The sequence below is a fragment of the Pollachius pollachius genome (genome assembly GCF_949987615.1).
Source record: "Pollachius pollachius genome assembly, chromosome: 4".
Classification (NCBI taxonomy): domain Eukaryota; kingdom Metazoa; phylum Chordata; class Actinopteri; order Gadiformes; family Gadidae; genus Pollachius; species Pollachius pollachius.
Genome location: NC_136937.1, coordinates 16,418,591 through 16,436,382, shown reverse-complemented (window position 1 = coordinate 16,436,382; position 17,792 = coordinate 16,418,591). Strand labels below are relative to the sequence as shown.

General features: G+C 44.3%; 1 protein-coding gene across 1 annotated transcript in view; it reads right to left on the bottom strand.

Annotated features, from left to right (window-relative positions):
• LOC307074205 (netrin receptor UNC5D-like) overlaps window positions 1–6,283 on the bottom strand; it is a gene marked incomplete at both ends in the record, with an annotated part of 176,739 nt that extends 170,456 nt beyond the window's left edge. The window contains one exon of the mRNA XM_079734231.1: window positions 6,152–6,283. Coding sequence (XP_079590357.1) covers window positions 6,152–6,283 — 132 coding nt within the window. The remainder of the gene's footprint in view (window positions 1–6,151) is intronic.
• Window positions 6,284–17,792: the final 11,509 nt, after the last annotated feature.

Here is a 17,792-nt window from a genome sequence, read left to right as displayed (position 1 = left end):
GTCTATTTTCAATTGCGGGGCCCATGAGACCTAAAATAGTTATTTCAAGCTCGGACGAGCTGTTATAAAGTCAGGCACGGGGGCACTGCTGCTGCATTTGCTACATTCTGAAATTGCGGCCTTCTTTTTTTTTTTTTCACACGTCATTTTGCCTCTAGCCGTCAGAGGCTTCATGCCCCCCCTTGGCTCTCTGGCGCCAGATAATATAATAATACTGCTAATACTGCTTCAGATAATTGCTATGGAAGACAATATTCTGCTTTGTGGACTGCAGACCAGAGATTCAAAACTGATGTAAACAGGACCAATGGTGCAATGGTTGCTTTTCATCCGAGCACCCTGGAACAAGAACCCCTCCTGTGTCTGGTGATGATGATGATGTTGATGATGCTGATGATGATGATGATGATGATGATGATGATGATGATGATGATGATGATGATGATGAGGATGGGGGGGGGGGGGGGGGGGGGGGAGAAGTAGGAGGGGGGCCATCGCTGAACCAAGGGATGGTGCAGACAGTGTGGTGTGGCACATGTTGTGGCACTGCTGGCTGGGCGGGGGTCCATAGAGCTGATGGTGTCAGGTGGGGCCAGTAAGTCTGGCTGGGTTTGATGGTCTTCACAGAATGATGCCAGGATGGGGGGTTTGGTCGCGTGCCTGGGCTGCCCTAGGCTGACCCGGTGTCTCTGTGCCGGTGCCCAGGAGGGCTGGTTCTGGACCAATGTTCTGGGGCCAAGCAGCCCGTGGACGTTGATCATCCATTTGAGTTGTTCCCTGAAATCGCTTATTTTGAAAAACGTTTTTGCTTAACTTTGTTTTGTTGTCCCTCTGCTACTTTCCTTTCAGCTGTTATTTTCTCATTTTTAATGTCTGAGACCAAAGCGCTGCTTTTCAGCAAGTGTGCGTCTTTGAGATGGTAAGGAAGGACTGGGATGTGCAGTGCTTGACGGACGAAATTTGTCTGTCCGTACCAAACGTTGTCTCCGGGACTACCCTTCATACCTCCGTCCGGTTTTAGCGTTTTTATGGATTTTACACAATACATCCTCTAGAAGGCAGTGACTGTCGTGTCGCAAATGACCGGCATAGACAATCGCAAACATAGCATTTGTAGTCGAGATGATTTTGCTTTGTTTCATCCGAAATCGGCGTAGGTGCGTAGGCCTACGCGGCGGTGGCATGTGACACCCCTCGTCAACATGCAGATTCTCTCCTCAAAATGTTACACCTCATTGCAAAAGCAGGTGAACAATAAAATAGAAAGGTCAGGTATATAGTATAATATAAGTATAAAACGTTAAATACAAAATATATATAAATATATATATATATTTTTTTTATATGTATATATATATACATATCAGATATTATACTACTCTCTCTATTTTCGTTAATGGTTGGACTTCTGACTCTATACTGCTGCCTCGATTTCCGTTGGTATTGCTCCGTTTCTCCCGGAGCACTCCGGATTCGTAAGCTCAGAGGCGACGGACCCACTGACGGATGAAACAAACTCCAGGACCGGACGAAAGGGTTCCTATCCGTATTTACTTTAGGGTGTGAATGGGCCTAGAGAGGAAGGGTCGGCCCCTGGGGTCCCGGCGCCGGGCGAGCTGCCAACCCAGCCAGAGGCAATGTGTGGCTAAGACAGCAAACAGAAAGGCTTCTGAGCTAAGTTCAGATGACACTTCACCTCCACCGAGACCAATTATCTGTTTCTGTCTTAACCTCGCAACTCCAAATCCCTCCTCATCTCGAGCAGAAAACAACACGCTTTGCATGGGAACCAAAGAGGTCTCCCATGTTTAACGGGTGTAGTCAAAACACCAGTCGCCTTTCAAATGTCTCACTTTAGTTCACTGCTTTAAAAGGGCGAACATGAAGTGTTGTGTGCTTCTTTGCCGTTGAACATTCTGTGTATTTCATCAGACGTAGTGGCACTTCTTTGAAGGCGGTTGGCTTGTGTTGTTTGCACGCTAAACTTTAGCTTTTGAAGTCTGCACGTTAAAGGTCTTCATAAGTCGTCATAGAGCAAGCAAAGAATGACGGGAGTGATCAATTGAGGGCAAACATATTTTAGGAGTCAGATCGTTTATTTTTTTCATTATTTAATGTCATTCACAAACACTGACATAACAACCAAAATGTCGACGTGTACCTTATGAAGTCACATCATTAACATCATTCACATCATCAAGTATTTAGAAATACAAACTCCATATTCACTTTTAAAATGTATCATAACACATATTTAAAAAAATATATGAGCCCAGTAATTATAATATTTTCAACAGCGGCCGGGATAATTACTATAAGAGGGGTTGTTTTTATGCTGCTGTTGATTTTGTATTAATTAACAACTAGATAAACACTGCTCTGATTGGCTGGTATTGTGTGCATTTTTGATTGTATGGCTGTGTTAAGACCAGGCCAGCATGATTAACATACAGAAGCTGTGAACTCCATTTGTTTTTAACCCTGAGATCTACAGATCTTTCATAAACCATGCAGAGGTAGTTTACTGCTTCCACTTTGGCAAGAGCGAAGAATGCACAAACCAACGGAATTAAACATGAACATAACTCACATTGCTTTTTAAGCGTTGTGTCTTTGTTGCTCTGAAGAAGATAACCTGTAGACACGCAACACTGAAAAACTGAAATGCGTATTCAATCGACTTTCATTCATTTGCCTGCATAAGAGAACAGCTTGTTATGCCTTTGTTTATGATAGTCTGGATGTTTCTAAGTAATAACACATTATGATGAGCCGTGGGGAATGTAGTCCTCTGCTTTTGACCTGTCCCAATTATTCAGGTGCAGATCGTTGGCCTAGTGCAGCTCTCATTGGGACTAGCTCTCTCTGTCTTGCTTTGGTCAAGGATAGGTTTTATTCGGTGGGGCTCGAGGATTCTCTTTTAATCATTTATGTATCTGATGTGAGGCAATTTGCCCAATTCATCAGCAGGTATATCAAGCTCTAATTTTCAAGGTTGTGAATCAAAAGAAAAATAAATAAATTACACCTACACTACTGAGATGAACAGCTAGAAACAAGGACTGATGCTATCTACGTTTAAACTTTAATCCTTTGAATCTTTACATTCTCTACACAGACCTGATCTCTGATTGGACCATATAGGACATATAGGACAGGACTTGAGAGAGCTCTCCTTGGGCGTTTTGGTCTCCTGACTAATGAATTATGTAGGGACTAGACCACCGTTATTGGAACCTAACGTACGCTGGGTGGGGTGATGAGGATGAGACCAAGCTGAGGTGGCTTATCACCGCCAAAGTATGTTACTTACTGATAAAAGGATCCCCCTGGAGAGTTTTATAATGCTATTCCAGCTACAACCCACCATATTAGTTACTTTCCTCTATAGCGTTATTGGGTTACATCGACTTAATCAGATGAAATGGTATTCCGCGGCAATTTGCGCATATCGTTTTTGCGTTGTCAAGGAAACATGGGGTCACTATTTGTAATGTACCGTTAAGTTTAATATTGTATTTGCAGCGCATTACCTGCTGAAAGGCAGAGTTTGTCCTGTCATTCAAATGCACACCATTAGAATGTTATGGGCTAATCAGGATCGGGTTTTTGAGAATGCTGCGGTGTATATAAATATATACGTTATCATTCTGTTATTATCCTTGTTTGAGTGACACCCCTTATAGCATGCCTGTATACCATTGACCTTCAGAGTGGAAAAACAGAATAGTTGTTAAGTTTGGGATGGCGTACATCTCTCTCTCTCTTTCTCTCTCTCCCTCCCCCCCTCCTCCCCCTTCCTCCCAGCAAGGGCAGCAGAGGATACAGCCAGTAAAACAGAGGAGAGCGACCGACCACCAACCACCCCGTCCCCCACAGTGCTGGCATCAGCTTAAACCAACGCGGGGCCCATCTTGTTGAGGGCCGCAGGGGCCTGCTGCCCCCCTGCAGGGGGCATTACCGCCGGAGAGACCCACCAGATCAACGGGGGACCCGTCACAACGCTTGGTCACGGCCCGGGCCACTAAGAAAAAGACAACTTTAACCAAAACACATAAAATAGAATAGGCTGCTGAATGAAATCAAGAAATAATCAGCTGTGAAAAACAATCAATTGTTTCTAATGTTGGTAAAATAGGATATTATTGTTGGGGGGTTTTAGAGTGTGCATTTATGTGTGCGTGCGTGCATGCACATGCGTGCACGTGGGTGTCAGACCACGTTTTATTGGCATCCACTATCAGGTGGGCCACGCCGGTGGAATGATGATGTGTGTGTGGAGCGGGGAGACGGATGGTAAAAGCCTCTCACTCCCACCTCCCACTCCCTGGCTTTCCTTCGCCTGCTGCGAGGCCACCGCCCTCAACCCTCAGAGAGGGCCGACATAGATTTTATACAGCCCATTCCAACCGTCAACATACGGGAGAGAAAAGCAACGCAAAACTGTGTGTTAAAAAAAGAGAAACAATATCCTTCGAGGCATTTACATATTTATTTATTTATATCTGCATGTCCGTCGTGTTTATGTTCCCTAAGCCCCGTTTAACGCCTCATTGATCGCCGGCGCCTTATCCTATCGACAGACACTCAGCGTACTAATTCCCCTTTCTTCTTTTGAGTTATTGGCGGGATGGTAATTCCACAACATTGCAATCACTGCGAAGAGTAATACTAAGCGGAATTAGCAGAAGATTTTCATCATGTGCCGTATTAGGGTAATATAACACAGAGTTGACGCTGAGACGCACCACAAGCCATATAAAGTGATGTGTGTGTTTGTGTGTGTGTGTGTGTGTGTATCTGTCAAATCCTTGCACATCTGTTTGATGTTAGTTGTGCGTGGAGAAAATTGTAAAACGTTGACTCTTAACAGGACAAAGCAAGCGTATCTGTTTGTTTGGTTGATTTTTATCACCGAGCGTACCGAACAAAACAACACGAGCGTGTCCTGTCCATCCCGCTGTCTGGCATTACCCTCCAAGCCAAACGTCTGCAGGAGGAGCGAGAGACCGCTGAAATCTTTTCTCACCTGGACCACTACCCTGGGTCGGGGTCCCACTGCGCCCGGGTCTCCTTCTCAGCCAGGGCGTGTCTATTTTGTTTTGAACCTTGAAGGTCATGGAGATATTTTAACCTGAAATACACAACTTTAAGCATGGAAAACACATGCTCGGGTCTTCCTGATGTCAAGGAAGGGTTCCCTCTTTGTTTTTCTGTGTTTTGCACAGCAGCCGCTTGCTGCTGACATCATAGAGACCCACCCAGCTGGTGTCCTCTCTGGATGTGTTGTCTGTGGGAACTCAGAACACCTGCTTACAGACTATTTACTCTTCCCTTGGTGTGGATTCACTGGTCTCTAAGATGTTAATAATGAAGAGAATTTGAACTATATATCATGACCCAAACGGACTTGATAAATGTTGTAAAGTTGAACAGCCCTGTTGTCTACATTATATGATGTGCGTTAATGTGCTGTTTGAAGAGGAAGGGAAATGTTGAAAGTTACGTGTCGACTCGTCTTGAAAGTCAAACTGTTTCAAATTGATCCGGACAGGTTGGACATTGATTATCAATTTAACGGGATTTAAAACAAGTTTTGTAAATACGCCGGTTCATAAATAAATAATCAGGTGACGAAGTTATAAATAGTAGTAGAAAGTGCAGACCAGAAGAGGACCTTATCTCAGTAGCATCCAGAGCTTTGGAAATTCTAAACCGCCAAAGGTCAGAAGCTGCAGGCAAGGCTTTGGAAAGGACATCGCTGATATTTGGATAAGATAAATTAATCTTCTAATCTTCTAGTTGATGAATAAAAATCCTCATTGCAGATAGTGACGCATTCGTTTCACCGCATCCAATCATTGTACTAGTAATGCAATGCAACAACATTTTCGTGATCATTTACACTTAATAACATGTCCTTTCCAAATGAAGACTAAAGTATGTGATAAAACCACAATAGTCTTCATGAAAGAATTATATATATATTTTTTTTAATTTTAAGTACAAAGTAGATACCGCCTATGTGATTGTACTTTAATTTACCCCAGCCTCACTTGTAAGTTGCTTTGGATAAAAGTGTCTGCTCAATCTATTGATCTATTGATCTATGTTCATAACCACACGGCCCCGCCCGGCCCCGTATACTCACCACCAGAACCAGGGTCCCCAGGCACTCTGCCAGGCCCTGCTTGATAAGCAGGTGCCTGATGTGGAAGATCTGTGCCAGCTTCTCAAGAACTGCCTTCTGTTTTTCCATCATGAAGAAATGGCGAGCATTCATTTTGGCTAGCAGCTGTCAGCTGCTCGATGGGTAAGAATCTCTCCCTTGCTCAAGAAATGTCAGATTTAACTATGACTCCTTCTCCACCCATTCATACCCTCTCTACAGACACTGGGATAATAAGGTCTACACCCCTTTATTTTTCAACTTGATCTCTTCTTCGTGTCTATGCTATTACTGGCAAATCAGCCAGAAACAAATATATTATTTATACACTTATTGGCTTATGAGCAATTATTAGCCAAAGTTTTGTTTTCAAAGAAATCCACTTTAGGTAAAACAATAGGCCATATCCACCCCACATGCCTGTAACAAGCAGAATCCCAAATTAGCATACATATTCTGCTAATTGCATTGTAAACATAATACCGCATTCTGAAAGAATTAGTGGACAACAGACTTTTGAAAAGTCATTTTAGTTGTGTGGGCTGGTTGCGGCTCTCTCAGAGGCTGTGGATCTTTTTCAGCCACCATAACGAAAGTGGGAAGCCAGACATCCGGGAAAGGAAAAGGCCCTCTTGACTTTAGCATAAAAAGCCATATTTTTTTGTTGATGCTGTGAACAAAGACACAGGATTGACACCTTTGATAATTGAGATGATAATAACTTCAAGCCATTGCGAGATTTTCTCCTCTAGACGGAGCGTACGATGGGCCATAGCTACTCTAAAGTTCCCCTTGCTCTTTCTGACTGCTTCTTGTGATTGAGGATGGTATAGAAAAGGCCTGTCGTCATGAAGCACAGGCAAGAGTGGTGTCTCTGAAAAGGAACTGCAATTCCTCCAATCATCCTTTCCTCCAATCATCCAAATAAATCCACATACTGCCAAAACCAAATCAATTCATTACCCCAAAATAAGCGCTAAAGCTTTCAAATCCGAGCTGTAGGATTAGTCAGTTCCATCTTCTGCAGAAGTTTGTGATCACTGTTAAAAATATGTCTGACATTTGCGAATTGTCAGACGGTATGATAATGTTAACGCAGGCCCCGGAGGAACCCCCCAGTGGTTCTCAGACACACAGAGAGATGTTGAACTTGATGTGAGCAGTGGGTGAAGGACAGAGACGAGGGCAATTGCTTCAACTTACAATATTAACAAGAATGACTGAAAATGGACGAGCACAGTCAAGTAGAGGAATATTATGAATTAAGCCAAAGCCCAAACAGTGATTAGGCTCTTTTTGCGGGATTGTAGCTGAACAGACCGATACTACGACACACAGCAAGGGCTGCAAATATTGTTTTCTCAAGGGCCATTTGAGTTGTTATTGATTGAATGTTCTATAATATTCTACAGCAAGCTAGGTTTCATTTTCCATAATTGCACCGGCGTAAACCGACCAGTGAAGAATACTAGTACACACACATACACACACACACACACACACACACACACACACACACACACACACACACACACACACACACACACACACACACACACACACACACACACACACACGGTAGCCTGTAGCTTAGCGAGCTGAGTAAGCTCCACTTTTTAGGGGCAGTCCTCCGAAAAGCCTCTCAAAAACAACCCAGACGCTCTGCACGACAAAATGTCAATGTCAGGAAAACAGGGAGAGAAAAGACGGCGATGTAAACGAGGTGTACGGAAAGATTGGACATGCAAAATAGCATTTGCCGCCAAGCCATAGAGTCTCATTTGCTGGAAGCTTGTTGAGTTGTGCAAGGAATACAATATGAGAGGACATTATCTGAGCCAAAGCTTAGCACGTTGGTCCTGGCCTTTACACCCCACGCAGCACAGCCCCCAAGCTTCACAAATGGATAATGGTCCCGCCTGTTCTTTTAGGCGAATCTCTCTTGAAAGATGAAAATATAACTTATAAGCGCCGCAACCCTACCAAGGAAGGCTCTGCTACGCACAACTCGTCTTCTATCCCAGGAGGATGTGAAATATTTAGATTTGGGGTGGATTTATGGAGTTGTTATGAAACTCTGATATAAAACTAAAATTAAACCAGCACTTGGACGTCTGAAGTCTGGCTTGATTTGGATGCAGCACTGGTCAACACCTTGTTTGGTAGCAAAGAGATGATTTAAAGTGCCTGGCAGGGAACACTTTTAGAAATATATTGGCCAATTTTTATATCTAACCATCACCATCAGCATCATGTGTGAGATTCTGTGAACTGTGACCGTGAAATGTTGCCCGCTGTCAGAACGCAGAAACAATCTGTTTCCTCACTCCTTCATTTCCGTGCCGGATATGGTCGTGAAAATAATTGCTTTTTATTTTTCAACATTTCCCAGCCATCAGACCCATCTTGATGCGGTAAGGGTAACAGTTGTTTTCTTCCCTTCAGATTAGGTCATGCGTTCTTCTGAAGGTTTTTAATCTTTATGTTCGACAGAAGGATTGCCCCACTTAGTGATTGGCTCAAGAATCCCCCCGGCCGGACCGTGATGTATTCGATGAGTGTACGAGTTAAATAAAATACGTCTTGTGAAAGACACGTTGGAAGAGCCATCTATTTTATCCCACTGCTGTGGTTTGATGATGAAAAATCAATCCACGACAATGTAATGTTTTGTTGTGCACTTAAAGACGGCATAAAAACAAAGGCTGAGCTGAGATCAACAGCCTCAGCCCACACAGCCGCCCCGCGAAGCACCATTGATTACGGCGGCGGCGTGTTAATCAGCATCGACTCCCATGTTATTATCCAATCATCTCCCCTCCTCCGCACTGGCCATCGGTGGGGAGCGATTCAGAGGCACCAGAGATGTATATCACAAAATGTATGTTTGTTTAGCATCTAACGTCCCCATGGTAACCTATAGACTATAATGATAATGGGCCCTATCTTGCATCCGGCGCAATTGACTTAATCACTGGCGCATGTGTCGTTGCTAGTTTGCAACTGGCACAGAGAGTTCTTTTCCGTCCTGCGCCACGTGTCGGTAAATTAGGGAATGACCTTGCGGCCCAAGGGGCGGTTCGGCGAAAGGAGGAGGCGTGTTCTGGCGCAAATGTTCCCTGGTGCTATTTTGCAGTTTGAAAAATCTGGATGGTGAACATGCAATTGTAACGTAGTTTGAGAAGGAAATGAAAGACCAATCGTAATGTCTGACTCACATCGGGGCAGGCCTACCAAGTAGGTTAATGCTTACGTTAAGGATAGGAAAGTGCACCACATTCACCAACAGCCAAAATGAGACCTTAGAAAAGCCTGTTGCCAAATAAACACTGTCATGCGCCTACCCGATGTAAAGTGGACCGGGTTGAATTCACTGCGGGTCTCCTGATTCTGTGAAAACTAGAGCAGCTTCTAAACAGCAATATCGACGTGATGCGCTATGCATATAGAATAAAATGTGCAACATTTTACAACAAATCATTTTAAATCTGCCCATAAATGCACACGTCAGAATTTTGCGGTTTTCACTGGCTAAAATATTCCATCTGTCAGTTGTCAAATTTGCTGAACAAAATGTTAAATTTCAGTAATTGTTCGTAGCAAAAAAATAAATAAAAAAATTCCGAACCTCAATCAGTCCATATTTATCTCCATAATAATAGTCGAGTGTCTGCCATAAATTCCAGAACAGCTTTTACAGTCCCAGGCTGGTTCTCGATGGGACCCAGAAGGCTCCTCACTATAACAGGTGTTGTGCCCACCGCTGCATACAGCCGTTCCCTCTCTAGAGCGAGTCCTGCACACTCCATTAGGACTTGTTCCACTGTTTGCTTTTAGCCACACTCCCCACTCAGTCCATCCTCGTGTTCCCAATTTTGTGTAAGTCCCATGCGAGTCCACAATGCCCCAACCTCAGTCTGGTCATCGTGACTGTATGCCTCCTTTCTTTTCCCAAAAAACACTGGCTCTTTGTGACTGTTTTCTGCAAGCTGTAATAATGCCTCCCCTTCTTTTCCCGATCCCACTCCTCCTGCCACACAGCCATGATGTTCTTTTTGATGATTGACCTACACTCAGTTAACCTCAGCCTCACTTTTACATCCACCTCTTCCCTTCTTAAAGCTCTTTTTGCTGCCCAATCAGCTAGCTCATTCCCCTCTATCCCTACATGAGCTGGGACCCACATGAACCCCACTGACTCTACCGCCTGTGGAGCTTCTGTGGTACTCTACTATGAGGTCCGACCTGGCTACAAGCCCTCCCTTCCTCAATGTCATCAGCACTGATGCAAAGTCAGAGCATATCACAACTGGTCCTGGCCTGACCTCCCGTCACCCACTGCATAGCCCAGATTATTGCAAGCAACTCTGTGGTGCAACCTGAAACCCCCTCAGACAGATGCTTATACATATCCAAATCTGGGATGCAAAAAGTAAACCCAGACTTCCGAGTTCTTGGGTCTTGAGCCCCATCAGTGTAACTTTGTATGTGCTGTCCCCAAGGGTTATTTAGCCTTTCCTTTACGATGCCCCCAAATGTTGCAGTTCTCTCATAAGCTAACACACTTAGATCTATCTCTGGCACTGGTAGAATCCATGGTGGTATAGCTGGCCAGTGAACTATAGGGGCCACCCCCTCCTCCCCAAACTCCATCCTCCCCATCTCCTCATTGATTTTAAAAATGAAACACCCCCTTTTTACTCTTGCTCCTCCCCACTCCCATGCACCTTCCAAAGCCAGCTGCCCCACATTCTCCCCTTGACGTCCCCTTCATTTACAGATATACTGCATTGACTCACCGCATACTAGTAGCCTGGGTGCTTAAAGCGTGGAACAAGCTGGATATGGAGCGGGTGAAAATCTCCTTAAAAGTGTGTGTGTGTGTGTGTGTGTGTGTGTGTGTGTGTGTGTGTGTGTGTGTTTGTGTGTCACTTTGTTCGAGTCTGCACGAGAGTTCAATGTTGTCATTAGCTGTTACGTATTTCTGATCAATCGCAGTTCAAGGCCGACCTGGGCTGTACCACTTCGGGAGGGGGCGCTCGGGTGCTCCCATCTAGACAAGATCGAATTGGTTGCGACGTTGACCGATTGTATGTGTTACGTGTGTTGAGTGAGTGAGAGGTTGGGGGCGCGCAGCTCAGGCTGCCGGACGGCGCTGCAAGGAACTTTTAATAATATAGAATGAATAATAACGATAGACGCTAATTACAATGTCATTTAAACATACTCATGCGTCTGGTGCAGAGAAACGCAAAAAGAAGAAAACCGATGAAGAAAAACCCAATGAAGTAAAAAAAACTGAGCTCATCAAGGCCTAACTGATGTCATCCATAGGACAGGATCGCCTCACTGGTCTTGCCATAATGAGCATTAATCATGAGATTGGCAAGCAGCTGTCCTATGAAGACATAATTGAGGACTTTGCTTCTAAAAAAGCAAGGAAGCAGAAGTTTTTAGGAGAACTTAAGACTGTGATCATACAGATCCTGTTCACAAAGTAGTGATGTTGTATAGTTATATTTTTATTTATTTTTATTGATTGTGCAATAACATGGATGCTGGTCCATTATTTCAGTAAGTTTATTGATTTATTTTTTTACTGTTTTGGAATGGTGGGTTAAAGTACATACTGTATCTGTTGCATTTATTAATGTGCTCTAGCCTGCTTTCCTCTTAAAATGTAACAGACTGCTGCATTGTCACAGAATATATGAAAAAGATAGGAATCTCTAAAATAGGGGCCCCCAAATGGTGTCTTGCATAGGGCCCCCAAACAGCTAGAAACGGCCCTGTGTGTGTGTGTGTGTGTGTGTGTGTGTGTGTGTGTGTGTGTGTGTGTGTGTGTGTTTGTGCATGCGTGCAGGTGCATGCGTGCAGGTGTTATTCGATTACCTGGTAAACATGTACGGTAATTTTCATACTGGTTTAAATAATACAATTGATAGTATTTCCCATATTTGCTGAGCAATAGTTTTGTTCAAAAGTTCAGTAATTGAAACAAATAAATGCCTCGGCTATTGAAGTTTTGCGGTACCACTGTCATGCACCTACCCGATGTCAAGCGGACCGGGTTGAATTCACTGCGGGTTTCTCTTCTTATATCCATCTTACCAAAGATATTTTATTACTGTTCTTCTCAACACTCTCTGATTTCACTAAAAGGCTTGCAGAACAAAACTGCAATATCAATGAGCGCTATGCGCTATGCATAGAGAATAAAGAATACCAACGTTGAAATTGCAGCATTTTGTAACAAATTATTCTAAATCTGCCCATATATGGACATGTCCGAATTTTGCGTTTTTCACTGGCTACAATGTTGCATCTGTGGCTGCTGGTAATGCAACCACAAAGAAGAATAATCTACGGGGCTATTTTCATCATTATTGTGTTTTTTTGTTTTTCTTTTGACGGCACAGTGATCTTCGGCTATTCCCAAAAGATCCGGGGCTATAGCCTTGAATGCCCAGGTCTAACAACGCGCCTGGGTATCACTACAAAAAATATGAAGATAACTAGCTTAATGTCCTTTCTGCCTTCTGTTGGGCGCTGTTCATTCGTTTCCCTTCGAGGAAGGGCGTTAGCATGGCTCGACAGCGCTCGTTAGCATGAGTGCAGAGAGAGCCCGCAGTGGGCCGATGTACTGCATATGTGGCCAATTAACCCTCGGCCCTCCCCTCCACAACTCCAACCAGGTTCCGATGGGTGAGAGTCCTTCGGCGTTGAGTCGTCTCTTTGAAGTGCTGCAGCCAAATGGGGAACAGATTACCGGCCTCCCGGTGCCTAATGGGAAGCCCGCCAAAACCTAATCACGGTTGCCCCACTGGGTGCCTCTGTTCAGGCCCGCGACCCACACCAAGTGTGGGTCGCGGGCACCAAACACCCTGGGTTTGGTGCCCTTAAAGAAATCAAATGAACCGTTGACGGCCAAAACCCTTTCCCGCTCTGCTAAGTTTGCTGATGGATCAGACGTGTTCTTCATGTTGTCCCTTTGTTTAACGTTGTTTAACGTTGTTTGTGAGAGAGAATATGTCAGGCCCATCACCAGCTGTAGTGTTTGACCTCTAGTGTGAATGACTTTGTCCATCCGTCCGTCCGTCCCTTGGATAGCAGAGCTGCTCTAGTTGAGTTTATAGTCTGCTTGCTCTGGCAAATAAAGAGGTTAAAGAAGCGTTCACAAATTGGTCTGGAGATATCAGGTGAGTTGAATAGCACGTATCCATGGATACATGTGTGGACATGGAGGGGTGGGTGTCACATCATTCCCGTTATGGTTCTTAGTGCTTAGTTAAAGGAGCCCTCTTCTACCACCAGGTGCCCTTTGGACGAGCCATTATAAGCCCTTTCACTACCGGTCCCTTTGTGCCCTCAGAACAAGGTGGAGTGTCCGCTCAGATGGATAGAGGGATGGATGAACCACTGCACCCTACCAGGTGATGCAGTACACCAACAAACACCAACGCTGCCTTTTAAAAACCCAATGATTTCTGATGTGTGTGTGCGTGTGTGTTTTTTTTGTATTTATAGAATAAAATACGCAAGGGCTTTTACAAGTGGGCTGATGGATGGTTATTAGCATAATAACCGAGAGAGAGGCCAAAAGCCAAAGACAAATGCACAGGTAACGTCTACACCTTATCATTAAAATACCTGTCATAACGGTTGGTGTCCTGCAACCCCTTTTGATAAATAAAGCCAACCCACAGGTGTGTGTGTGTGTGTGTGTGTGTGTGTGTGTGTGTGTGTGTGTGTGTGTGTGTGTGTGTGTGTGTGTGTGTGTGTGTATGTGTGTGTGTGTGTCAGACAGTGCAGTGCATTAGCATAGTATTTGTGACAAGCTCCAATTCTTGGCTGATCAGTATTCACATTGTAGTCTTAATATTGTATCTAAAATGTTACGGTTCCCAGCTAATGTAACCCAGCACTGAATCAGGCGTGTAGATCATTAGTCAACAGATGTAATAATAACAGGAAGTGACCCGACTACAACTCAAAGAATGGTAAAAGTAAGTGAATTGTTTGGCATCGCCACTACAGTATTGTCATTTTTTAGCTACATCTCTGTCAATTATGGATTTTGGAAAACGTGATTTTTTGAGGCCGTTTCACCAACATAATCATAACAAATAAGGGGACAACGTTAGTCGTTGAATGAAGAGGTTTCACTGTGACAGTTAACAAGTCATTGTTTTAAGGGGATGAGTGGATTGTCTTTTCAAGCTTACACAGCACTCACACACACACACAAATACTTTGAGACATGAACACACACACACACACACACAAGTTGAGACATGTACACACCGCAGGCATGTGTCTTGGCCTGCCCTCAACACACACACACACGTCCTTGTGACACATTTATCTCACTTTGCCGGGGAAAGTAACGATCCAGCAGGGATGGCTTCGACCAGCCCAGTGTGTTCCAGGCCTTTACACATGTCTCAGTGTGCGAGACACCCCATGGATGACAGACACGGTGGATGTGGGTAGGAGGCTGATGGAGAGACGTTTAGACAGCTGCTGAGAGACGGGGGAGAGGGCTTTATCTGTAGCTTACAACATTAAGAGGAAGTGGAGGAGCCCCTGCCGCGCGCCTCCTTCTCCTCCTGCAGCCCTACCTGGTCTGTGGTGCGGCTGGAGTCCCCGACAAGGACTCAAATTAACCTCAGGATTCATGTCTGACGGCATGGAATGATAGAAGATGTAAAGTCCAGACAAGTCATATTTATTTATAAAGCACATTTTATAACAACTTAAAAAGTAAGGAGTCATACAATAAACCCTCAAGAAGTTTCAAATGTGTCACAATACTCCATAAAGTGACATAAGATTTGAGATTAGGTGCAGGATTTTGACATGCATGAATCACTTTATATTGCCTATACATGATCAGGTTGTAATTTAACCCAAAAATGAGCCCTACCACAACTGTCTCTGCTGACAAAAAAGGCCAGCGAGCCCCTCTCCGCTAATGGGAATATGATTGTGTTCACTCTTAGTGCCTCGCGAAGGCTTGTTGTCTAATTCAATCAATACTTCATAGGCACACAATGCGCCGTGAATAGGCACTCTGACTGAAGAAAATCAAAGTATGCTGATTTAGACCGCAAATGCAGCCAGTGTGGTCCGCTCTCTCTTCAATCTAGCGGTGCCAGGGTTCATAGGAGCAATGTCCATTTCTGGTATTTGTGATTTCCCCGATGGTCTAAAAGATGTTTGATTTGGTAGCATTGAATTCTGTTGTTGGCACAAAGATTCCTATAATCAAACTGGGACTGTTGTTTTGCTCAGAAGCATCCGTACTTTAAATTCATTCAGGCATTCCTATATATTTTCCACAACTTCTATGTTAAATCTGCACTATGCATGTTTTCTATTCGCAGCCCCTAGTGGCTTGAGATGTAGTTGCAGCTTCAGTTAAAGCTGAATCATTCTCAGACGGTCAAAATGTTTTGCACTTCTGACAACGAGACTCACGATTTGTCAATGACTGGATTCACAGTAAAGGAATCGGCTTGTTCTGATCCTCATTTTTTCCTAAAAGTAGGTTGTTCTATATGGATTTATCCGTCCCTTAAGAAGAATAAACAAGTAAACGTAAAACCATTGATCTCAATAGAGTGGCGAAGTCACGCCCCTTCCGGTAGAGCCCATGGGACCTATGAGATCGAAAAATATGAATGGGATTCAATGGAGAGAAAGTAATTATTTTCTGGTCCCAGTCTTTATTTGCCCCTGATTACACATGTTATTTGTTGATTTAAATGATAATTTTTCATGTCAAGAGTTTGATAGTTTATTGTGCAATTGTTCAGTTAAAGTCTGTAGAGAAAACACAATGAGAAAGACTACATGTCTCGTATGTGACGTCACGCTCCCTGCGACTGGCGTGGACAAGACCGACTATCTCCCCATCAGTATAACTGAAACTTTCCACATGCCCCGACTTATAATGGTTTCCACCTCTTTCGATGACCTCTCCACCTTTTCGTTAGGTGGAGCAGAGAGATCGCCATGTCTGTACCGGAGTTCCAAGTGCGGGTGGTGACGTTTATTATTCGCGTCGAGAGCAGCGAAGAGCTGTAGATCACAAAGCGGCCTCACACAAAACCTAACATTAACTTCTTACCGAAATTCTTTAGTTTTGCGTGAAAAATTATCATTTAAATCCACAAACAACATATGTGTCATCCAGGGCATATAAAGACTGGGACCAGAAAATAATTACTTTCTCTCCATTGAAACCCATTCATATTTTTCGATCTCATAGGTCCCATGTGGTCTACCGGAAGGGCGTGACTTCGCCACTCTATGGTCTGACGTGTTACCACCTAAAGCTTCTTTAGCTGGTGAGACCTGGAGGAGAAGAAAGGGCATTCTCTCTCTCTCTCTCTCTCTCTCTCTCTCTCTCTCTCTATATATATATATATATATATATATAAATAAATACTATTAATAGACGCGCATAGACAGGGTTGTCTCGACTGTTGCCACAGCTAGCTCGGCATGTAGGCCTACCTCCACCCTCACAGAGACCAGACCTCAACCCCTCACAGACCAGACCTCCACCCCTCAAAGATCAGACCTCCACCCCTCACAGAGAGCAAACTTCCACCCCTCATAGAGACCAGACCTCCACCCTCATGGAGAGCAGTGGTTGTAGGTCAGACCAGAGAAAGAGGAACACTTGCCTACACAACCTCATCCTTACCTCCGCCCGGCTCCTCCTACACGTCACATACACGCTATTGCATGTTTTACGTGAGCACGACCAAACGCACACACACACACACTCACGCACATGCAGTGACACGTGCACTGGCACACAGACACACACATGAAGGCAGACAAACAATTTTCTTTGTGAATGATTTTGTTATTTATTTCGGCCTGCCAAACTATTGGCAGGTAACTGTTGAAAGGAGGCAGAATCTCCTCCGTCCTCAGTCCCCGCTCCGCCCGGCCAGCCCCCTTATCAGCGGCCCCCAATGTCACAGCCAGCCTGAAGTCACTTTCCTCCCAAAATATAATCGTTCTTAATATTTATAATGAAAACTGTCACAAGACGGCGGTTGGTGGCGGCGTGCTATCAGGCCAGACGCTGTATGAGTCCTGTCTTCAGCGAGGTATGCACATCGTGTCGCCCAGAGCTGATAAATTCCCCGCCCCCCGCTCATCATGGGGACCGGGGCACTAGAGCGGGACGGATGTTTCCCGGGCCCTAAGAGCCCTGTGTGAAGACATATCTACGGCCTATATGCGTTTTTAGGTTTCAACAGGATATTCAAATATTCTGCATCGTTCTACTTTATTATTTATTTTAGGCTGACCATAGTATGTGAACAGTTACAGTTTTCTTGCCTGAATCGTAATAAATATATACACAAACACAAAAACCGCCTACTCTGGCGAAATATATTAGTAATACTTGCTGGTGTTCAGTCATCGGTCTCCATTACAAGAGGCATTTTTCTGCCGTTGCCAATCGTTAATCAAATGGTCTCTATTTGTAATGCACCCATGACAGCTGGCAGGTAGCCTGCATGAAGCCTACGACGGATGGATGGATAGACAGACAGACAGGCAGTCAGGCAGGCAGGGTTGTCTGAATACCCCAGTG